This window comes from Mchenga conophoros, linkage group LG10 (genome assembly GCF_057382185.1).
Source record: "Mchenga conophoros isolate Kocher_MC1m ecotype Shallow Benthic linkage group LG10, M_conophoros_male_GT1.1, whole genome shotgun sequence".
Lineage (NCBI taxonomy): Eukaryota > Metazoa > Chordata > Actinopteri > Cichliformes > Cichlidae > Mchenga > Mchenga conophoros.
This window is the reverse complement of record NC_140535.1, coordinates 7,125,823-7,150,205: the sequence shown is the minus strand read 5'-3', so window position 1 is coordinate 7,150,205 and position 24,383 is coordinate 7,125,823. Positions and strand designations below refer to the sequence as shown.

Sequence of the window (24,383 nt, the reverse complement as noted above, 5' to 3'; positions counted from 1 at the left end):
TTGGGATGGAGGATGAGATGATGTTCTTCAGTAGCCCCTCAAACACCTTCATTACCACTGAAGTCAGTGCAACTGGCGGTAGTCGTTCAGGCATGAGGGCTTGTTGTTCTTGGGCACAGGGAGGATGGTGGATGTCTAGAAGTATGTGGGGACCACAGACTTTGCCAAGGACTCGTTGAAGATGGAAGTGAACACACCTGCTAGTTTGTCAGTACAGCAACGCAGCAGACGGCCGGTGATGCCGTCTGGCCCCACCACTTTCCTTGTGCTCACTGTTGGGTCTCTCTAGCACAGGCCCACCGCTGGAACGAGACAATTTAACTACACAGCAAAAGCACTGAACACCAAGTAGGCAAAGTTCTTCGTGTTACTCATGCATGAGGGAGACCTGCCTGGAGCCAAGTGTTGTTCCACCCACTTGACCTCCGTCAGACTCTCAGCCAGGTTCCCCATAGCACTCCTTTTATTGAGCTCACATGAATATACATAGGCTCATTAACATATGACGTCTACATACACACAAAGAGTACCTAGCCTGTGCGTTGTGTAAGTATGTGTGTGTGCGTGTGTGTGTGTGGGGTCAAGATGTGACCCTGTGAAGACTCCCCAAAGCTAGTGCCAGGAGTCTAGCGGTCCATCTAAACAAAAGGCACTTAGCCTAAAACTGACATAGCTACGTTTATCCTACCATAAAACAATAAGACAAGGTACGACCTCTTCCCATGCTCCCAGGATGTAGGTGTGAATGCCAGAACACGCTGGAATGCACACCAAGCCTTTGCAGACTATTAAGGATCACACATCCTATCACTACACAATCGATTATACACCTCTAAGCATATATGGTTAAATATTTCTAAGCATAAATGACAATAAACAATACAAATCTAACACTCACTCTCCTCAGTGCCACTCGGACGTCATGCTTCGCGATGCTGATCACCGGTCCCTCACTGATGACGTCACCGTCCTCAGTTGTCAGGCAGTAGTTAGCATTAGCTGCCTGGCTAACCTCGAAATGGGCGTAGAACGTGTTCAGCTCATTGGTGAATGCAGAAACGTTGATTGGCGCTGTGTCCCTGGCTTTATAATAGGGCTGGGTATCGTCACTGATTTCTAGAATCGATTTGATTCCGATTCACAAGGTCCTGAATCAATTTGATCCACGATTTGATTCGATTCGATTCAATTCAATTCAATTTGAATCTGGGAAATTTTACCTCAGTCAGAAATATTAAAATTCTGATCAGTATATTAACATATTTTTGTATCTATAAAAAGGAAGCTGACACTTTCCAGACTTTATCAAAGGTGTAAGCATCACAGCAGATGCCTTTGTGTCAAAGTAGCTGAAGATAAAACACAGAAAAACATGAAGGTGATTTTCCTGGCCTGGGATTTTATAAAAATATTCTGCAGTACATCAAAAACGAAAGAAAACCATTAATCAACATGTGAACATTACCTCTGAAGTTACAGCGGTTTTATTAGAGACATGGCTAAGCGTTTTGCATTTTGTATAATTTTAAAAAGTTTAAATTTGTTCAGAAGTCTATTGAACGGCAGAAACTAGGTTTTCTTTTCGGAAGTAAGTAAAAGGAAAAAAAACATCGGCTGACAGCGCTGTAAGAACGGTAGTCTTGTGCGTAACAAGCAAGCGAATAATACAGAAAACAGATTTCGGGGATAGACGGGAAACTGTTCTTGAAGTACACTGAGAAAGAGAGAGAGCTGTGCATGAAGTGTGTGGTGGAAGCAAAACAACAAAAGTAAGAGGGAGTCCATGACGATGACAATGTTTATGTGAAGCTTAGTTTGGATCTTCTTTTGCTGCTGGTTCGGTCAATATTGTTTGGAGAGAGATAAAACTAACAGCTTTAGAATCAGCGCAAAAAGGGCGTAAACACAAAGCGCAGGCCCGCTGAAACATCAGAATCAGTGAGCTGTCGGCTTTCAGCCCCGACCGTGTCCGTGCCGTGAGAAAGGCGACATCTCACTGATTCTGATCTGCGGGTCCACGCTTTGTGTTTACGTCTTTGTGCAGAAGTCTGTACCTGCTCTCATTTACTGTTTTAAATGTCTGGTGGTTGTCAAAATTTTGTGACATTTCACCTGAGATTCTGGAATTTTGGGCAAAATACATTTATATTAAAAAAATCGATTCAGGATTTTAATGAATCGATATCACGCTATCCAAGCCAGAATTGATTTTAATCGATGAATCGATTATTAAAATCCACCCCTACTTTATAGTCCGTGATTGTGCGTAGTCCGTGCCACATGCTCCGCGTGTCGCCCTGGTGGAAGCGAGACTCCACGCGCTCCTGATACCAGCGTTTGGCATCCCTCACCACGTGCCGCACGCCGTATGAAGCAGTTTTGTAGGCGCTCATATTGCCAGACGCGAGACCTGCGTTGTAGGTGGCGGTCCTGGCGTTCACTGCAGTGCGGATCGATCTGTCTGTTTCTGGTTCGGGAATGTCACGGCTCTTGCAGTGCGGATGATCTCCTCCATTAGCATGCTAATGAAGCTTACTGCTACTTCCATAAACCCATTGATGTCAAGTGCACATGCCCTGAACATGTCCCAGTCTACGTCATTGAGCGCGTCCTGTAGTGTTTGGCAGACCAGCGTTTCAGCTCCCTTGTGGTTACTTCATCTCTCTGGTATGTGTTGTTTACACTGAGGAATTAGGAAGATGGCATTATGGTCAGACTTCCCAAAAGCTGGGTGTGAAATAGCTTTGTAGCCCTGCTTGTATGGCGTGTGGCAATGGTCCAAGATTCTGTCTCCCCTTGTCGGACATGTGACATGTTGGTAAAAGTTCGGCATGACTTGTCAGAAAGTCTCCTGCCACAATGAGGGGTGAACACAGATCCTTGTTTTGAAATGCACTCAGCTCATAATGTAGTTTAGACAAAGCCATACCTGTGTCTGCTTGGGGTGGGTTGTAGACCAACTCACGGGACAGGTAAAAAGGGCGACACTTAATGCTCAGGTATTCCAGATGTGGAGAGCAGCCGCTGGAGAGCGTAGATATGCTCCTGGTGTCACACCACTTTCTCTTTACCATAAGACACAATCCTCCACCTTTGGTTTTGTTTGACTCTGCCGTTCTGTTCAGATCAATCAGATGCAGTTACAGCACGGTCCAGCATGGCGGGGGTCAGCCATGTCTCAGTGAAGCACAGAATGTTGCAGTCCCTCATGTCTCTTTGAAAGGTGACTCTTGCCCTCAGATTATCTAGTTTGTTCTCCAATGATTGAACATTACTAGCAGGATATTGGTCAGAGGTGCACAGTCGCCTGCTGCCTCAGTCTGTTCCGAACGCCAGCGCGTTTCCTCCCGGCGCTTCTTTGTTCTTCGCCTCGGGTGAGCGTCCTGTCCACGCCACGTAGTATCTCAGTCAGCCAGGACCAGTCGGGTTTAAAACTGCTCAAGATTACATGTGCAAATTGTTATCGATGTTGAGAAGTGATCTGCTGTCGTAAACTATAAATCTAGAAGATTTTGCAATGTATAACAAAGCAATAAATAAGTTAACAACTAAAAAGGTGCATAGTCTGTGCACAGTTGTCCGGAAGGCATTTGGATGTGGCTGTGCCATCTGAGAAGCCATCTCTTAAGGGGGATAAATAAAGCTGCAGTTTACATTTTGTTTCCAAAATTCTGCAGTGCTAAGTCCTGTTGCTCTTAAATTTCTTTTCACCTGTTTATCAGGAGTGGGGCCAGTGGAGGTTTGCCCAGTGCCCAGTGCCCAAAGTAATGTCAGTACATCCAAGCTTTTAATGCTACATGGTTGTACTCTCTCCCGCACTCCATATTATCCATTGTTGATCCACACATGTCTGTTGCTGCCACGGACGTCACACGCTTGTACGTCATTGTCATGTGACACTGTCACAAACAAAATCGCAGTTTAGTAACGCAGTAAAGCAGTAACACAGCGTGCTCACGGGAAAGTAACAGTAATCGAATTACTTTTTTGCAATAGTAATCTCTTATTTTACTTGTTACTTAAGAAAAAGTAATTGGATTACTGCCCATCTCTGCCTGCAAGACAAAACAGAGAAACATAGAACATACAATTTTGCTATGATGTGTGTGTCCACTCAAGACCAGCACCCACCATCCCCAATACAAATGGTTGTAGTAGTACCCGAGCAGATGGGCCCCTAGACTTGAGCCCCAACACCAGTAATCCACTAAATCTCTAATGAATAAAAAAATGACAAGACAAAGTAGTCTGTGTCTGAGATAAACTAATGCACAACCCACCTAAACTATCTCAAACGTCACCAACACTGCCGAGAAAGAGACTGAGGCCCAGACTCCTGACAAGAAACATCTGTAATATATTTTGTGACGAACCAATAAGTTGCTACGTATTTTATTTTCAACTTTCATAAATTTATAATCTCACTCTTTCTCTGTTTTTCCCTCTGTGCACTGAGCAGAGGAGGAGGATGAGGCAGTGCCTGCAAGACCATTAAAAGTATGGCAGCTTTTCCTTATCTTGTCTACAGTTGTAACCTTTCAGCCGTTCAAGTTGTTCTGAATAGTTCATATTTCTGACATATGCAATTAAAACTGAAATATTTTCACATGGCTTTTTTTTCTGTAAAATCGGAGACACTTAAAATACAGCCCAATCCCCAAAAGTGAGGACACTGTATAAAATGTGTAAGTCATTTAAACCACTCTATGACTGTCTTAGAAACAGTGAAGTCATATTAAGTTATATTTATAAAATATTTTAAGAATAATGCAATTGCAAAGAATTTGTGGTTTTGATATACCACTTTGTAAATACCAACATGGTCTCCTCTGAACCTGTAGAACTGTGGTTTTCCTGTATTGTCAGATACAAGTATATGGTGTATGTAAATGTTGTTAAATACCGTATTCCCTTTTAATGCGGGTTTCAAGTCAAGGTTTTATTAGTTTGAACAAATTCTGTACATAATCACACTGCACACTACTTTTCACAAGCGATTCCTACTAAAAAAGCTAGCAGATGTTATTTGTATCTTTAAAATGTTGGAATACGGAAGCATAGTAAGCACACAAGTCTGTGTGTTTTGCATACATGGAGAATGGCTCTATGCAGCCAAGTATGGACCCCACCCTTATCAGCTGAGACCAGACTCAGGGAGCATGACGTTTTTGCAGCCAAACATTACCTATTATCCAATTAGACACACTTATTGGATGCCATGTTTATCTGATAATCAAAGTGGTGGTGTGGACAGAGAAGATATACAATGTTTAGGTCAGATTAGTCCTCACTTGCTACACTACCTCAGAACTGCCGTCAAAGTGAACCAGCACAGGACTCTCAGATGACCTGCTACACAGCTTTGTTTTTAAATTTACAAGGCAAAAGAACATGGAGGTAGGATGAATTATAGTTTTTCTACTCATCCAAGGTTTGAAGTGGGGACTGGGGGCAGGGAACTGACATAGGATAGATAGAAGGCATAAAAACAATACTTTTGATTTGGTTCAATACATTGACTCAGTTTTACTAATATGTTGTAATTTTATTAGTTTTACATTCAGGATGTATTTATATTTATTATTATTATATATTATTTATATACATATACTTAAAATATTTATAAGCTTTCACAGAGAGAAAGTAATACCTAATACAGTTATTTATCCAATAGTAGACTCACACTTGTTTGATAAACTCTGTATAGTAGCCAACACATTAATGTGTTGCAAAAAGATTCCTAGAAATGTTTAGAGCACAGGTCATCACTGGAATATCTATCTATATATTCCAGTTTTTTTTTTTTTTAATGAACAGTATAACAGAGTCAACCTGTTATAAAAAAGGCCAGTCTTCAGCAAATAAATATGTTTTAAGAAATGTTTTAAACTTAGAAAGAAAAGAGGCCTGCTTAACGTGGAAGGGCAGATCATTCCAAAACTTTGGAGCAGTTACAGCAAAAGCACAGTTACCTCTAAATTTACGCTTAGTTTTTTTTCACCTCAGACTTGTGAGTCTGTGTCATAATGGTAAAATTTGGTCTGGAGATATCTACTACAAATGCAGTTTTGAATACATTGCCAGGTGTGTTTCTCAGTCAGTTAGCAGAATTTGAACTTGAACTTAAACATATGTTAATCCAACTAATGAGTTATATGTTGAAAACAAAGTTATGCTTGGTTAATTAATAGTTTTTAATGTTATTTTCACTTGTTAAATGAAAATGATAATCCCCCCCCCATGTAAAATCTTTAGTCATCAGGGTAATTCAATGCAAATTGGCTATGTTTACATTTAAAGTCTGAACATATCCAGTTACCTCTTGTTAAACCAAGATAATCTCATTGTAATTCTATTCCAAACAACTATATAACATGTTTGCAGCTTATGCATTTGTGTTATTATTATTATTATTGAGAAAAAATATAACAACAACAACAACAACAACAATAATAACAACAATAACAACAATAACAATAACAACAATAACAACAATAACAATAATAACAACAATAACAATAACAATAACAACAACAACAATACATTTTATTTATAAGCACCTTATTTTGTCTTTTAACAATCAATGTAAATCTATTTTAGATACGGTGGCACCTCTGAAACTAAATGTTGTCCATTCTTCAAATTTCTGTCCTTGGATAAATGAAAGTATTCGAAATTTTAGGAGATATTGTCGCAAATTAGAACGTTTATGGAAGGCTTCCAAGCTTGAGGTCCATAGGGTACATCTCAAGGAATCAATTTTCTCACTTAACAACATGATAAAAAATGCCAGAACGGAATATTTTGCTAATTTAATAGCTTCAAAAAAGAAAAATCCCAGAGTATTGTTTGATACAATTAAAAACATTGTCTCTCCTGATATTCCTCATGTACCAGTCTATACTAAATCTGACTGTAATGACTTTTTAAACTATTTTGTTAATAAGGTCGCTGCTGTCAGGTCTAATATTTCTCCATCATCCTCTCAGTATCACATTGACACGTTGTTTACCTCTGATACCTGGTCCTCTTTTACTCCTGTTACCTTACAGGACATCAGTGCTCTGCTTGGTCGAATGAAACTGACTTCAAGCCACCTTGATGTACTTCCTCCATCATTTTTCATTAGTGTGTTTGACTCTATTGGCCCCTGTATTCTGGAAATAATTAATACTTCTCTTTATACTGGCTCAGTTCCCAGCTATTTTAAACAAGCTATTGTTGAACCAATATTAAAGAAACCAAATTTGGACCCATCTCTTCCAAGCAGTTACAGGCCAATATCAAAACTTCCATTGGTGTCAAAGATTTTGGAAAAAATAGTTGCAGAACAACTTATAAACTTTTTGGAAAAGAACAATGTTCTGGACATTTTCCAGTCTGGTTTCCGCAAATTGCACTCCACTGAAACCGCTTTGCTTAAAGTGTCTAGTGACATTCTGATGGCAGCAGACTCTGGAGAGTACACTGTTCTGGTTATGTTGGATCTCAGCTCTGCTTTTGATACTGTTGATCACAGCATCATGATAAATAGGCTGAAGGACTTGTTTGGGATTACTGGCGTTGTTTTAAAATGGTTTATGTCATATCTATCTGAGAGATCCTTTACTGTCTGTATAAATCATGTGCTGTCGGAAACATCAGTTCTGTCTTCTGGGGTACCTCAAGGATCTGTTTTAGGTCCTATTCTCTTTTTGCTGTATATCCTCCCTCTAGGCCACATTATCAGACGTTACAATAATATTTCTTATCATCTCTATGCTGATGACATTCAGTTGTACTGTTCTTTCAAAGCTTCTGAGTTGTATAAATTGTCTTGTTTAAATAATTGTCTGTCAGAAATCAAACAATGGTTAAATGACAATTTCCTTCAGTTAAATGCAGATAAAACAGAAACTTTGATTATTGCACCTGATCACATGCTCTCAGAAATTAGGCAGCATATCAGTTTTTTAGACCCTTCATTTCAGTCGAGTCTCAGAAACTTAGGTGTTATATTTGACAGTTCAATGTCTCTTGAGAAACACTCTAAACAACTTGTCCGGAACTGTTTTTATCATCTAAGAAACATTTCTAAACTCAGGCTACTGGTGTCAAAGGCAGAACTTGAGATGATTATTCATGCTTTTATCTCTTCTCGTTTGGATTATTGTAACGGTCTTTTTACGTGTCTTAACAAATCAGCTCTGGATCGCCTTCAGTCTGTACAGAATGCAGCGGCAAGACTTTTAACTGGTACAAACAAGAGGTCACACATTACTCCAGTTTTGGCTTCTCTTCATTGGTTGCCTGTAAATTTTAGGGTTCATTTTAAAATTTTAGTTGTAACTTTTAGAGCTCTGCATGGTGAAGCTCCCCAGTATATCTCTGACCTGTTGAAACCTCATGCTTCATCCCGAGCACTTAGGTCTTCAGGTCAGAGGCTACTGGTGGTCCCACGTACTAGATTTAAAACACGTGGGGATCGGGCTTTTCAGGCACTGGCACCTAGGCTGTGGAACTCTCTGCCGTTGTCTTTACGCTGTCTAGACTCTACTGACTCCTTTAAAAAGCAGCTGAAGACATTTTTATACAAACGGGCTTTTAACTAATTTAATTAATTTTAACTTGTATGTCTGATCTTACTGTAAAGCACTTTGTGATTTTTATCTGTGAAATGTGCTATATAAATAAATTTTACTTACTTTTTACTTACTTACTTAAAGACCCTCAAGGTCACCTTACATACAAGATATTTATTTTTAAAAAAAAAAGTACAAGTATAAACAAGGTAAAAATGCAATTACAAAACTCAACTTTTCTTAAACACCTCTAATGCAAAAAACAAAAATACAAGCTATCTTCATTTCAAAATCTACTTGAATATGATTTTAAAAAGCATTAAACAACAATCATACAGAGTAACACATGCAGTGAAATGTTTGTGTCCAAGCTTTGGACAGGCTGCAGACGTAGCCGCGCTATGGTCTTGCAAGGAAACAGTCACATTCTTTAGAACACCGAGTTATATTGGCTCTTCTTAAAACATTTTTTCTACATTTGCTATAGAACAGACCTCAGATAACCCAACTACATTATTACATTGTTGCCAAAAAAATACTGTAAATGTGATATAAACAATTATGTCATTTATCCATCTTCTCTGTGGCTGGGTCGTGGGGGCAGCAGTCTAAGCAGAGAACCCCAGGCCTCCAGGGCCTCCGCCCTGTGGGACACACAAACCACCCGAACTGGCTTCTTTCAATGTGCAGGATTAGCAGCCACCCTTCAGAAAAAGCTAATGTCATGCTTGTATCTGTGATCTTGTTCTTTCAATCACTACCCAAAGCTTATGACCATAGGTGAGGGTAGGGATGTAGAGCAAACAGTAAATTGAGATCTTCGCTTTTATATTTAGCTCTCTGTTCACCATGATGGACTGGTACAGAATCCACATGACTGCAGTTGTGGCCCCAATCCATCTGTCAATTTCTGGTTATCCCTCTTTTACTTGTTATCTTCCAACACAGTATGAGTTTAGAATGTCTTGTCATTTGTTAGTTATGGTTTGGCCACTTTGTTTATTCATTTATTTTTACCAACAGAACAAAGACAGCAGGATGACAACAGAATGGAACTCAACAATGGAAAACAGAAAGCAATCAGATAGCAAACAAACAAGAACTGACATGAAAACCCAAAAAGAAACTTTAAAAAGACAAAGGCAACTGATATGTCAAGCAATGGAGGAGATCGAACAACTCTGGAGACAGACAGAAAGAAAGACAAATGAAATTGACTTCTTAAAGACAAAGACAGAGGGGCAACAGGAAGACATTGAGAGACTGACATCTGAAAAAAATAAACATCACCTACTATTAAAGCAATTTAACTTCCAAATAAAAAATATAACTGAGAAACTCAAACAAAGCAAAAATTCAGTTGCTAAGGAAAAAACAAACTTTCTGAAAACGTGGACTAAAATATATCAAGAAAAGGATACTCTGGACAGAAGACGTCAATACTTCATCAACGAGCGACACAAGCTAGACACTATAAAAGCTAGTAAGACAGAATCACCAATAAGGGAGGAACCCAAAGAGCCCCTTAATGAGCAGGTAAAGCGGGAACTGGATATACTGGAGAATGCAACTGAGAAAAACAGGGAAATAATGCTTGAAGTAAAGAAAGTTAAAGAAAAAATGGAGAAAACTAAAGCAAACATACAGCAAGCATTAAAAAGAAATAAAAAGGACATTTCAAAAAACAGTGAACAAATTAACCACATTAAACATATTATGTATGTAAAGATCAACATGGTCAAGCACAGATGGGCAAGCATTATAAAACAGGCTGAAATGAAGAAAATTCACATGTATAAAGAAGGACAGAGAGAAAGAAACGATGGAAAAGCCACATTTGACACAGTGAAGAGAAAACTGTGTAGAATCCAGGAAGAGATGGAGAAACTTTGGGATGTGCTGGAAGACAGTGAACAACAACTGGAAGTGACTCAAAGTGCAAAGCAGCAGCTAATGGCAGAGAACAATCACATGAACATCAAGATGAATATTGATTATCAAAAGCAACAAGATTCAGATCTAAGCTTTAAAGTGACACACATCCAGCCTGAAAGAGATGATTTAAAGAGAGTTGAAATGAAACTAAAGACAGGAAGGGAAAATGTAGAAAAAGACAAACCAAATACTTACATGCAGAATTTGATCTCTGAGGAAGAAGAAAACAATGAAGTGCTTTGTAACAAGGGTGAAGAAACAAAGCAGAGCATGAGGGACTTTACAGAAGTAAAGGCTCAAACGAAATGGACAAATTTTCGAGAAAAGCAAAAAAGAAGGGAGCTTGAGCGTTTGCTGGAGAAGATAAGGAAAGAGAGGGATGAGTTAGAAATCATGAAGACAAAAATACAGCGACAAAAGGAAAGGGTTGAACAAAAACTGGAAAATACTGTCACTGAGATAAAAGGTAAAATAGAAAAAACTGGTGCAGAAATGAACAACACTTGGGAGAAAATGCAGAGAACCCAAAGGGAGATTAGTAAGAACCAGGAAGAAGCCAAGAACTATATGGTAAGTATTTATTCTTTCCTTTTAGGTATTTCTTGTCAGGATCCCCTGATCTGATTTTTATTGAACCTGCTTTTAGTTGATAGACATTCAGTATTTGATAACGATTCCTTTATTTACCGACTGGAATTGTTGGAAGAAATACTCCATTAAGTACTCCAATAAAACTGTAAAAAAGTAGTAAGATGCCTGATATAACAGTTTGGGTTTAACTGAGCTTGAAATTGTAATTTGCGTATACATAATTTTTTAATATTCTGACAATTGAAAGGGTATGGTTACTGATATCCACATACTGTAGTTGCTGTTGTCAATAAGTTGTGGAAATTATTCTAGCCATCCTAAAGATGATAAGAACTATCCCCAGGCTATGCAAAGTTAACATTTCTGACTTTTTCTCCAATGTTTCCCACTTGGTTCAAGCATGGAATGTTAATTACATAAGTAATTTTACTGTATAAACCTAACAAACTGAAATGCAAAAGAATGTGTAAAAATAATCAGTTATGCATTGGGAACGGTGGATTTTGGAGTCAGTGGCGAAAATACCGCCTACCACCAGATGTGTTTTTTTGTTTTGGGGTGGGGGGTGCCCTTTAAACATGGAAAAGATAGACATACACCAGTGGCAGGCAATAGAGAAAGAAAGGTGAAGAATGATTGAGTGCACTTAAGTCTGCTATAGTAAAGTAAATTATGTCATCAGACGGTGGGCACAAATGTCCATGCAGACATCAGTGTGCCTGTGTGTAATCAAAGCTAAGTCTGCTACCAGAATGGCATCACACTGTGCTGATAAGATGCTGATAATGTTATATTTAATTTAATGAAAAAAAGAACAGTAAACATTTACAGTTAAGCATGAATAACTTCTGCTCAAAAAACTCATTCCATGTCATCTTGATCCTTATCCATGTAAGGCTACGTCCACACTTACATGGGTATTTTTGAAAACTGAGATTTTCCATTTTTAAAAAAAAATCCCATCCACACGTAAAAGCCAAAAACAAAGGAAAACGCTGCTAGGAACATGCCAAAGCAGCAGGTGGCGCTATATTCCTATCCGTGTAGAAATGTTGGCCAATCAGAAGTCAGCCTGGGTGGGAAAGCGTAAACAAAGATGGCGAATAGAAGCAGAACTGAGTCCTATGTGTGGAGGGACAGCAAATGTGTAAGCATTTAAACACTGCAGAGTAAAATTAACAGTAATGGTATTTTGTGTAAGTCCACCATTGTAGAAACTCATTTCATCGAAACAATAACGTGGCGCACAGTATGACGTCAAAAAATGCGCACACCTTTGATGCTGCGTTTTCTCCTTTTTTCTCGTCCACGTAAACGCAAAAACTGAGGTTTCAAAAATATCCACCCTGGCTGGAGTTTTTAAAAATCTCTGTTTTCAGTGACCGAAAACACCGTTTGCGTGTGGACGAAAGGTGCAAATGCATAGAAAAATCTGTGTTTTCAAAAATACCCGGGTACCTGTGGACGTAGCCTAAGTGAGATAGAAGATTTCTACATTTATTGCAACTGCTAGGCTCAGGAGCATAGCAGTCTGTGTAAGATCTAGGGTTGGGTGATTGGACGAATATATCAACTATAGGCTGAGCCCACTGGCGATTTATTTATTTGCCCATGAGTAAGTTTGCTAATAATGATGGAGCAAATAGAATCAGTCAAAAAAAAAATATTAAGAGTACTGGTTTAAAAGCACCCTCTGTCATCTGTGAGCAAATGCACCCTCCTGAGAGTGTGCCCAAATGCTTGTTGATGGAGCTGCAGAAGCTGGTGATAGCCTTGTGTGGTGGCGCAAATGAGGGATAACCAGGGAAGGTGACAACGCCACCTGAGAGGAGAGTTACACCCCAGGAAAGATTTTTTTATAGCCAGTGTAGATGTTACACTATCTACCTAAGCCCACAGGCTAGTTATTAACAGCAGAGGTGAGGCAGATCAGTTTTACAAATCAAAATTTATTAAGAAAAACTACTAAAAAGCATAGAACTGAAATCAGAGTTCTTAGGGTAGCAGGGCCAAGACTGCAAGACTGTTAATTAAAACAATTAACAAACAATGATTAAAACCACAAGGCTCGCTGCCACCCTAGTAAAATAACTCGATAAAGTAACTAAACAAAATAGTTGAGACCGGCCACTTGAGGCAACCTACAGAGAGGAGTGCCCAAGGGTACCACCAATTACTCACCAATGTAGTTCCACAGCAAACCTCACCGTCACTCACACTGAAATCTAAATGGTGCGGTCTACCTATGCCTGGTGTGTACACTCTCATGCATCGAGGAGGGGATTCCACCTCATGTGCCTTGCCCCTCAACAAGCGGCCGCACCTCCACTAAAGCAATAAAACAAAGCGTAAAACATTAAACAAATTAGTAAAAGAGATAAATAAAACAAACCCACCCTAAGTTACAGTTCTTTATAAAAGCAAGATTACAATATATAAAACAATTCCAAGTAAAAGATCATAAAGAGTCAGTCAAGGCCAGTCCATAAACATTTGTAAGGCCACAACAAGACAGAACAAAACTGAACAAGAAAGAACGACACAAAACAAGATAGCACAAAACAGCAGCAGTATGGCACAATCCTGTAACAAAAGAGGGAAACAGTCGTCAAGGTCCACCCTACTATATGCCACATTATGACAAACGCAAGAGTCCCTCTTACCATTCTCTAAAGGGTAGTGATGGCCCGCTTGAAGCTGAAGCTCTGGTGCGTGTGTCAAAAAAATCAACACACTGCTTCAGAAGCACTGTGTCGAAGCTTGATTCGTTTGGCCAGAGTCACGTGATCGGTGACGTCCGAAGCTTCATTTAGAGCCTAACTGCTTCGGTATCTGATTCAATGGTTTATAAGGAAGCGAATCATTCACGGGATTTGTGGAGTGTTTTGATGGTGACAGCGAACCACTGATCATTCCACTGAGAGATTTGGAGCCAGCGAGGAATTGAGGAGGTTCTGTTGTGTGGGAGAATTTTGAGTTGATTTTTTGTCAATCCGGTGGGTTTTCCAGCTTTGTGTTCTGGCCGTTTGCTTTTGTTTTGTGCGTGTTTATTATATCTGAAAACGGGAAAAAGGTAAAATGTCAAAAATCTGCTTCCATAATATAAATATCATTAAATAACTTTAGAAAAACTTCCACTTGACTCTTTACATGTAATGTTGTAAAAATATATATTTTATTGTTTAATTAATCTGAAAATGTTAGTCTGCCAAATGTGCAGCAATTGAATTTATTTATTCTCTTTATCTGATCGTTTGTGGGGCCCAGGTAGACTGTATAACTGCATCTCTACCAGTTTCTCTGCACTCCAGCCTCCTCTGGGCCATGTGAAGGGATTTTCCTTAAGGCAGGAGAAATTATCTCCACGAAAAGGAACAGGTTCGGCCATCGCACACTAGAACAAATTTTCTTTTTAAATAAAAATGAAAAAGGGTTACCTTAAATGCATAATGTTTTTAATTTGCAAGTTCATAAGCATTTTCCTTTTCCATTTCACAATCAATTCTACCCCCAGGTCAAAAATATGTCTGGGGAAATTTCCCTAATATAATATTATTTATAAATACACCTGTCTAGCGATTGATTGCATAAGTGCATGGAGGCAGGACCTCAGAGCAGAAGCATACTCCATAATGTGTTGTACATATTATATGTAACGTGGTATTTTTCAATTATTGTATTTACCAACATCAAGAAGTCACAAGCAAAGGAAGACCACACCATGGTGCATAACAAGGAGAGTTTACTGGTCAAAACTATTTATTAAACAAATAAAACACATTTTTTTAACCACCAAAAAATACACGTTCAAAGCAACACAACGGCGGCCCAATATCAGACAGAATTCCACTCAGTAGAGTGGGCAATCATAATGAAGCAGTTGGTTTTATTTTGTGGATTCAAGCTGCTCTTCGTATTTTTGGCCACCAGATGTCACCAGAGAGGACTGTGTTGAAAAGCTTCGAGTAATGAACCGTTTTTCAATACAAGCTTCAGTGCTTCGGAAAGCTTCATTTGGCCATCACTACTAAAGGGCAATACTAAAATGAGCAGCTTTCCTGAGGAGCTCTGCAGTGCTTAAGCTGCCTAATGCTCTCAGCCACCTTGGATGGGAAAAGACTGCCAAATACCTCCATGTGGTAGTGAAGCGCAGCTGTTTCTTATAAGGTTGCTAATTATCAGCTGGGAAGGTGGATGTTAGTGCTGCAATCGAGGACATCACGTAAAATCCTACCCCAAAATCTGCTTCACTACACTAGCATACTCAGCCAGATGGTGGACACGTACATGCTCATGCAAGTTAGTCGTGTTTGAGTACTTATACTTATACATCTGCACAAGGGGCAGACCGTTTTGGTTACATCCTTAGGTTTACTATTTTCATCTGGTTTAAAGCCAAAGAAATCCCAACTTGGCAACTTTATATTTCTTTAGTGCTGTCAACGTTAAAGTGGCACCATCACGACTAACGCGTTTAACAATTAACCCATCTGGATCGCAGACTGAGTCAAAATCCCTTAAATGTCTCTCTCAACGCATTTCGAGCAGTTTGTCCAAAGTTTATTCATTCTGCACTCCAGATGGGTTAATCGTGATGACCGCATAAATGTTGACAGCCCTAATTTTTTGGGGAAATTAGTTTGTCCATGTTTGGACTTCATCTGTGTTGTAAATGTGCAAATCACTCCATGCATGGCTACATTGCTCTGCCAATCAACAAGTCTGCGTATGCGCGAATATATCGCCCATCGTCGATTATTGGACTGACAATTGTCGGTTGGAAAATTTTTACATATGGCCCAACCCTAGTAAGATCCATAAATGTGAAACAAAAAATTAAAACATAGATGTTTTAAGAAGATCTTTATTGTTGTCTTGGTGTCATCAAAAACAAAAAAAGCTCTTTTTTTCTGTTTTTGTGAAGGAAAAACTGACATCCATGAAAACTTGGGTCAACAAATGGATATCGGCACAATCTACAATCAAACATACTTTTTCAGTGAACGCATCCAAACTTCAAGAATCACAGTATGAAATAGACACAGACTCCCTTGAGGATCAAACATCAGCAATTCCAAAGGACAAAAAAGGGAAAAAAAGTATAACAGATACAACATCATTACAAAATTCTGTAACATTAGATGATCAGCATCAAAATAAAAAAATAAAAGAACAACAGAAGGAGCATTTTGAATCCAAATATTGTTTTGCAGAAGGCAAAAATGGGGAGCAGGACTTTTGCTTACAGATGCGAACTGAAATTCATGAAGAAGTAGTGCATGATAAAACTGAATTACTGATAATTGTAAGAGAAAGGGAAGAAGTGGAAAAACTGATACGTAACCTAAAGCAGCAAGAGGGGGAAATAAAGGAACAAATAAAGTACACTATTGATAACATGAACGAAAAAACTCAAGATATAAAAAGGCTCATTTTGGAAATAAATGACCTGCAGAGGGCAGACACTGTAATTACAGTCGGGGAAACTGAAAATGCCCAGGAAGTATTAACTAAACTGTTGGAAGAAACTGAACAGAGAAAGATTTTGATGCTGAACACCAAAGTTTTCAAAAATGAAATAATAAAATATGAAGTACAAGAGGGGGACGATGCCAAAAAAATAAAACAAGAGTCTAGCTTGATAAGACTTAATGTTAACAAGCAAAAACTAATTCAGAAATCAGGAGAAGAGATGAAAAAACATGTTGAACACACCGATGAAGATAAAAAGGACAGAGGAGCCGATATACAAAGACTCAGGGCAGAGATTTACAAAACACAAGAGATTATAAGAACGCTAAGAGGAGGACTTGAGAACCTAGCGGAAAAAAATAACATGGACAAATATCAACAGAATGAAGGCAGTGAAATTGAAGGATTGCTAAAAGACATCAAACAGTTTCAAGAGTTTTTGGAAATTGTAAAAACCAAAATAAAGCAAAGTGAAGTACATATGACAGAAGAAATGAGCAATATAAAATCAATGAAAACTGCAGTGGAAAAGAAGAGAAGAGAATTAGATCAAAGGTTAGAAAATACTTTGAAAGAGAGAGATGGATTAGACATCTTTAAAATAAAAATGCAGAGGCAAACTGAACTGATTCGGCAGAATTTAGAAAAAATGGCAAAAGTTAAGAGCACAGTCGAGAAAATAGCTGCTAAGACCAGAAGGAAAATTGAAGAGATAGAAATTAGTATGAAGGAGACTGAAATAAAACTAAGACAGTTTAAAGACCTTGACTGCATTAACCTTAACTTGACAAAAGGCGCAAAACCAGACATGGAACATGGTAGTACACCTAAGCAAAGAACTGCTCTTGAAATTTTCAAGACTGAAATTAAGAAGACAATGGACAATAAAAGAGATAAACTGACAAAAAACAAAATGGACAAAGAAACTGAGGGAACAGAAAGCCTCAAACAAGTTAATGAGAAACTGGAGGAGGTAAAACTTTCATTAGACAGTCTGGGTCAAAAAAATAAAAAATCAGTTAGTGAGAATGTAAAACAAATAATCAAGAGAGAAGAGACTGAGATGACAGAACAGATCCAAACAGCGATAAAGAATGAGAAAATGGTTAAACAGCTAACTGAAACAGAAATACAGGAGGAACAGGTGAACCATTTGAGGGAGAAAACTGAAAGAAAAGAACAGGAGCTTGATGACGGAGTACACATGACCAAAAGGCAAATAAGAGAAATGGAGCTGCTGCAATCAGAATTGAAAATAAAGGTAAAAGAATTTGAGCGTTTTTTTAGAAAAAGTATGAGAAAAAAGGAGGAAATTGAAATAATGTGGTATGAAATACAACAAGAAAAGGAAGCATTGAGGACCGAGATCAAAAAGAAAAGAAGAGAATTAGACCAAAGACTGGAGATGACTATGAGAAAAAGGGATGAACTAGAAGTGTTAAGGGTAAAATTGAAACGACAGATGGAAGAGCTGGCTGAGGAGAAGCAGAGAGACCATAATCTGTTCATCCATCTACCCAATGAACATGAAAAACATTTTGGAAGGAAAGATGTGAAAATGTTAATGGAGAAAATCAAAAACCACAGCTTAAAAGTTTCTCAGTATACTATTTACATCCAAGACATAAGAGACAAGTTTAATTTACACATGGGAACAATTAGGACAGAGATGAAAATTCTAGAAAATGTGAATGCTCATTTAGAAAAGGACAGAAAAGGATTCAGAGAAGTTGAGGCTGAAAATAAGAATATAACAAACAAAATGAAGAGGTTAAAATATCAGCTTAATATACTCTTTGGAAGAGTTACCATACAAGACACTGCAGAGATGGATGAAACAATCAACATCTGGGAAAAAATCCAAAGAGAAAAACAGAAGCTTGATATGAGACTAGAAAATATTAAAAGGGAAAGACAAGAGATAGAAGTTCTGGTGGTTGAGCTGGAGATGAAGAAAAGAGAAAACCAACGTGTAATCAAAAGAAGCATTCAAAAAGAACAGAAGATAAAAAGAATATGGGCTACTTTCAAAGAAGAAAGAACTGCCCTCGTGAGAGAAACAAAGCAGAAAAAGGAGGTTGAACAACGACGAGAGGAGATCATCAAACATCAAGGTGAACAAGAAATAAAGCAGAAGTTGCAAAAAGAAAAGAAAGGGATGCAAAGTGAAATTGAAGACATGAGGATGAAAGAAAAAAGGAAACAAATTCAAAAACAATGGGAACTAATCAAGAAATACTTAGGGGAATATAAAAAGGTAATTAAAAACACTCAATTCATCATTGGAATAATTCAGAATGAAAATAAACACATGCAAGACCAAAAAAATTTCTACATGACCAAAAGGAAAGAAACACTGAATATTAAAAGTGAATTAAATAGGCAAAAGGAAATTATACGGTGTGCATTAAAAAACATACAACAAGAGCCAAAACATGGGGAACAAGTGGAGACAAAAATCAAGACGGAGCAAGGAAAGCATGAAAATGAAAGGGAAAAAATATATGAGATAGAAAAAGATGCCTTGGATGACTTGAGTGCAGACGAGAGTCAAGACAAAGAGGATCTTGAAAGAGTGAAAGAGTTGTTGAAAAAGAACCAGAAACTTGACATGAGAGGCTGTAAAATCAAAAAAGAAATAGACATATTAAAACAAAAAAATGAAAACATAAAAGAGGAAAGGAAAACAACTGAAATAAAAGAAACTGAAAAAAAAATGAAACTGAAAGATTTCAATAAAATGTTTTGGGGCAAACAAAAAGAAAAACACAGTACTGAGTATCTGACTGTAAAGAAAGAATATAAAAGAGAAACGACTAAGGATGGTATAAAAAGGGTGATCTTACAAGACACAAAACAAGACTTGATAAAAAAAGAGATCAAAAAATGTAACCAGGAAAAAGAAAAAGTCATCCAGATGAAAACTAGACGTGAGAATAGAAAAGAACTGTTGTTGAAGGTAAGGAGAAACATCAAAGATGAAGAGAAAGAGATGGAAATGAGAGGAGACCAAGTCATGGATGAAATGAAATCGCTAGAGATTCTGAAAGTGAAACTTCAACAACTGAAGGGGGATATAAAAGCCAAAATGGAGAGATTACTACAAAATGTTGACAACAGGTCAAGGCTGCAAACAGTGTTGGAAGAAAAACTTCCAACCCAAGACAAACTGAACGAAAGCATTCGCTGTTTCACTGAAATGTTAGAGAGAGAAAAGGAAGGTGTGAGAAGTATCCTTTCAGACATGGTCACCAAGAGAGAATGCACAGAAAATGAATGGAAGCAGCAGTTTGAACTGGACAAACGAGAGCTTGATAAAGTGAAAGAAGATCTGAGACACGACAGAGAAGATCTGGAGAGAGAAAGTGAGGTGCTGAATAAAGAGAAAATGGATTTGAAGGTGTTGATGTCTGACATCAAGAAACAATTTGAAATATTGGAAGAAAAGAAACAAAATATAAAAGAAGAACGAGACTCAATGGAAACCATAAAGCTTGAACTGCTCAATAAGATGGAACATGTAAACAGGCTGTTACATGAGACAAATGACGAAAAAGCCAAGATTAGAAATTGTATCCTTCAGGTTCAAATGGAAAAAGAAAGACTTGAAGACATTTTAAGCAAGATTTTCTTAACACATAATGAAGAAAAAGTCAAGGAAGATGACCTCAGAAGACAAACAAAAGAAGTGGAAATCATGAAAAAGGAATTACAGAGTGAAAGAGCAAAAGTGGAGAGTCTGATGAGGAATCTGAAGAAGAAGCAAGAAGAGCTTGAACGTGCAAAGGGAATCATGAGTGAAGAAAAAGAAGAGATGAAAGAGATGAAGACTGACATTGCCAAAGAACGAGAACTGTTGTTGAAGGAAAGGAGAAATATGGAAGAAGAGCGGTCTGAGATGGAAATGAGAGGAGACCAAGTCATGGATGAAATGAAATTGCTAGAGATTCTGAAAGTGAAACTTCAACAACTGAAGGAGGATATAAAAGCCAAAATGGAGAGATTACTACAAAATGTTGACAACAGGTCAAGGCTGCAAACAGTGTTGGAAGAAAAACTTCCAACCCAAGACGAACTGAAAGAAAGCATTCGCTGTTTCACTGAAATGTTAGAGAGAGAAAAGGAAGGTGTGAGAAGTATCCTTTCAGACATGGTCACCAAGAGAGAATGCACAGAAAATGAATGGAAGAAGCAGTTTGAACTGGACAAACGAGAGCTTGATAAAGTGAAAGAAGATCTGAGACACGACAGAGAAGATCTGGAGAGAGAAAGTGAGGTGCTGAATAAAGAGAAAATGGATTTGAAGGTGTTGATGTCTGACATCAAGAAACAATTTGAAATATTGGAAGAAAAGAAACAAAATATAAAAGAAGAACGAGACTCAATGGAAACCATAAAGCTTGAACTGCTCAATAAGATGGAACATGTAAACAGGCTGTTACATGAGACAAATGACGAAAAAGCCAAGATTAAAAATTGTATCCTTCAGGTTCAAATGGAAAAAGAAAGACTTGAAGACATTTTAAGCAAGATTTTCTTAACACATAATGAAGAAAAAGTCAAGGAAGATGGCCTCAGAAGACAAACAAAAGAAGTGGAAATCATGAAAAAGGAATTACAGAGTGAAAGAGCAAAAGTGGAGAGTCTGATGAGGAATCTGAAGAAGAAGCAAGAAGAGCTTGAACGTGCAAAGGGAATCATGAGTGAAGAAAAAGAAGAGATGAAAGAGATGAAGAGTGACATTGCCAAAGAACGAGAACTGTTGTTGAAGGAAAGGAGAAATATGGAAGAAGAGCGGTCTGAGATGGAAATGAGAGGAGACCAAGTCATGGATGAAATGAAATTGCTAGAGATTCTGAAAGTGAAACTTCAACAACTGAAGGAGGATATAAAAGCCAAAATGGAGAGATTACTACAAAATGTTGACAACAGGTCAAGGCTGCAAACAGTGTTGGAAGAAAAACTTCCAACCCAAGACGAACTGAAAGAAAGCGTTCGCTGTTTCACTGAAATGTTAGAGAGAGAAAAGGAAGGTGTGAGAAGTATCCTTTCAGACATGGTCACCAAGAGAGAATGCACAGAAAATGAATGGAAGAAGCAGTTTGAACTGGACAAACGAGAACTTGATAAAGTGAAAGAAGATCTGAAACATGACAGAGAAGATCTGGAGAGAGAAAGTGAGGTGTTGAATAAAGAGAAAATGGATTTGAAGGTGTTGATGTCTGATATCAAGAAACAATTTGAAATATTGGAAGAAAAGAAACAAAATATAAAAGAAGAACGAGACTCAATGGAAACCGTAAAGCTTGAACTGCTCAATAAGATGGAACATGTAAACAGGCTGTTACATGAGACAAATGCCGAAAAAGCCAAGATTAGAAATTGTATCCTTCAGGTTCAAATGGAAAAAGAAAGACTTGAAGACATTTTAAGCAAGATTTTCTTAACACATAATGAAGAAAAAGTCAAGGAAGATGGCCTCAGAAGACAAACAAAAGAAGTGGAAATCATGAAAAAGGAATTACAGAGTGAAAGAGCAAAAGTGGAGAGTCTGATGAGGAATCTGAAGAAGAAGCAAGAAGAGCTTGAACGTGCAAAGGGAATCATGAGTGAAGAAAAAGAAGAGATGAAAGAGATGAAGACTGATATTGCCAAAGAACGAGAACTGTTGTTGAAGGAAAGGAGAAATATGGAAGAAGAGCGGTCTGAGATGGAAATGAGAGGAGACCAAGTCATGGATGAAATGAAATTGCTAGAGATTCTGAAAGTGAAACTTCAACAACTGAAGGAGGATATAAAAGCCAAAATGGAGAGATTACTACAAAATGTTGACAACAGGTCAAGGCTGCAAACAGTGTTGGAAGAAAAACTTCCAACCCAAGACGAACTGAAAGAAAGCATTCGCTGTTTCACTGAAATGTTAGAGAGAGAAAAGGAAGGTGTGAGAAGTATCCTTTCAGAAATGGTCACCAAGAGAGAAAGCACAGAAAATGAATGGAAGCAGCAGTTTGAACTGGACAAACGAGAGCTTGATGAAGTGAAAGAAGATCTGAGACACGACAGAGAAGATCTGGAGAGAGAAAGTGAGGTGCTGAAGAAAGAGAAAATGGATTTGAAGGTGTTGATGTCTGACATCAAGAAACAATTTGAAATATTGGAAGAAAAGAAACAAAATATAAAAGAAGAACGAGACTCAATGGAAACCATAAAGCTTGAACTGCTCGATAAGATGGAACATGTAAACAGGCTGTTACATGAGACAAATGACGAAAAAGCCAAGATTAAAAATTGTATCCTTCAGGTTCAAACGGAAAAAGAAAGACTTGAAGACATTTTAAGCAAGATTTTCTTAACACATAATGAAGAAAAAGTCAAGGAAGATGGCCTCAGAAGTCAAACAAAAGAAGTGGAAATCATGAAAAAGGAATTACAGAGTGAAAGAGCAAAAGTGGAGAGTCTGATGAGGAATCTGAAGAAGAAGCAAGAAGAGCTTGAACGTGCAAAGGGAATCATGAGTGAAGAAAAAGAAGAGATGAAAGAGATGAAGAGTGACATTGCCAAAGAACGAGAACTGTTGTTGAAGGAAAGGAGAAATATGGAAGAAGAGCGGTCTGAGATGGAAATGAGAGGAGACCAAGTCATGGATGAAATGAAATTGCTAGAGATTCTGAAAGTGAAACTTCAACAACTGAAGGAGGATATAAAAGCCAAAATGGAGAGATTACTACAAAATGTTGACAACAGGTCAAGGCTGCAAACAGTGTTGGAAGAAAAACTTCCAACCCAAGACGAACTGAAAGAAAGCGTTCGCTGTTTCACTGAAATGTTAGAGAGAGAAAAGGAAGGTGTGAGAAGTATCCTTTCAGACATGGTCACCAAGAGAGAATGCACAGAAAATGAATGGAAGAAGCAGTTTGAACTGGACAAACGAGAACTTGATAAAGTGAAAGAAGATCTGAAACATGACAGAGAAGATCTGGAGAGAGAAAGTGAGGTGTTGAATAAAGAGAAAATGGATTTGAAGGTGTTGATGTCTGACATCAAGAAACAATTTGAAATATTGGAAGAAAAGAAACAAAATATAAAAGAAGAACGAGACTCAATGGAAACCATAAAGCTTGAACTGCTCAATAAGATGGAACATGTAAACAGGCTGTTACATGAGACAAATGCCGAAAAAGCCAAGATTAGAAATTGTATCCTTCAGGTTCAAATGGAAAAAGAAAGACTTGAAGACATTTTAAGCAAGATTTTCTTAACACATAATGAAGAAAAAGTCAAGGAAGATGGCCTCAGAAGACAAACAAAAGAAGTGGAAATCATGAAAAAGGAATTACAGAGTGAAAGAGCAAAAGTGGAGAGTCTGATGAGGAATCTGAAGAAGAAGCAAGAAGAGCTTGAACGTGCAAAGGGAATCATGAGTGAAGAAAAAGAAGAGATGAAAGAGATGAAGACTGATATTGCCAAAGAACGAGAACTGTTGTTGAAGGAAAGGAGAAATATCGAAGAAGAGCGGTCTGAGATGGAAATGAGAGGAGACCAAGTCATGGATGAAATGAAATTGCTAGAGATTCTGAAAGTGAAACTTCAACAACTGAAGGAGGATATAAAAGCCAAAATGGAGAGATTACTACAAAATGTTGACAACAGGTCAAGGCTGCAAACAGTGTTGGAAGAAAAACTTCCAACCCAAGACGAACTGAAAGAAAGCATTCGCTGTTTCACTGAAATGTTAGAGAGAGAAAAGGAAGGTGTGAGAAGTATCCTTTCAGACATGGTCACCAAGAGAGAATGCACAGAAAATGAATGGAAGAAGCAGTTTGA

The 24,383-nt window shown here is 38.0% G+C and overlaps 1 protein-coding gene across 1 annotated transcript in view; it reads left to right on the top strand.

Annotated features, from left to right (window-relative positions):
* Positions 1 to 5,283: 5,283 nt before the first annotated feature.
* Positions 5,284 to 24,383, top strand: part of LOC146565300 (uncharacterized) — a 42,137-nt gene continuing 23,037 nt past the window's right edge. The window contains exons 1-3 of the mRNA XM_085288331.1: positions 5,284 to 5,397; positions 9,585 to 11,066; positions 16,012 to 24,383. The exon at positions 16,012 to 24,383 is cut by the window's right edge and continues 23,037 nt beyond it. Of these exons, the coding sequence (XP_085144457.1) occupies positions 5,392 to 5,397; positions 9,585 to 11,066; positions 16,012 to 24,383 (9,860 nt within the window). The 5' untranslated portion in view covers positions 5,284 to 5,391. The remainder of the gene's footprint in view (positions 5,398 to 9,584; positions 11,067 to 16,011) is intronic.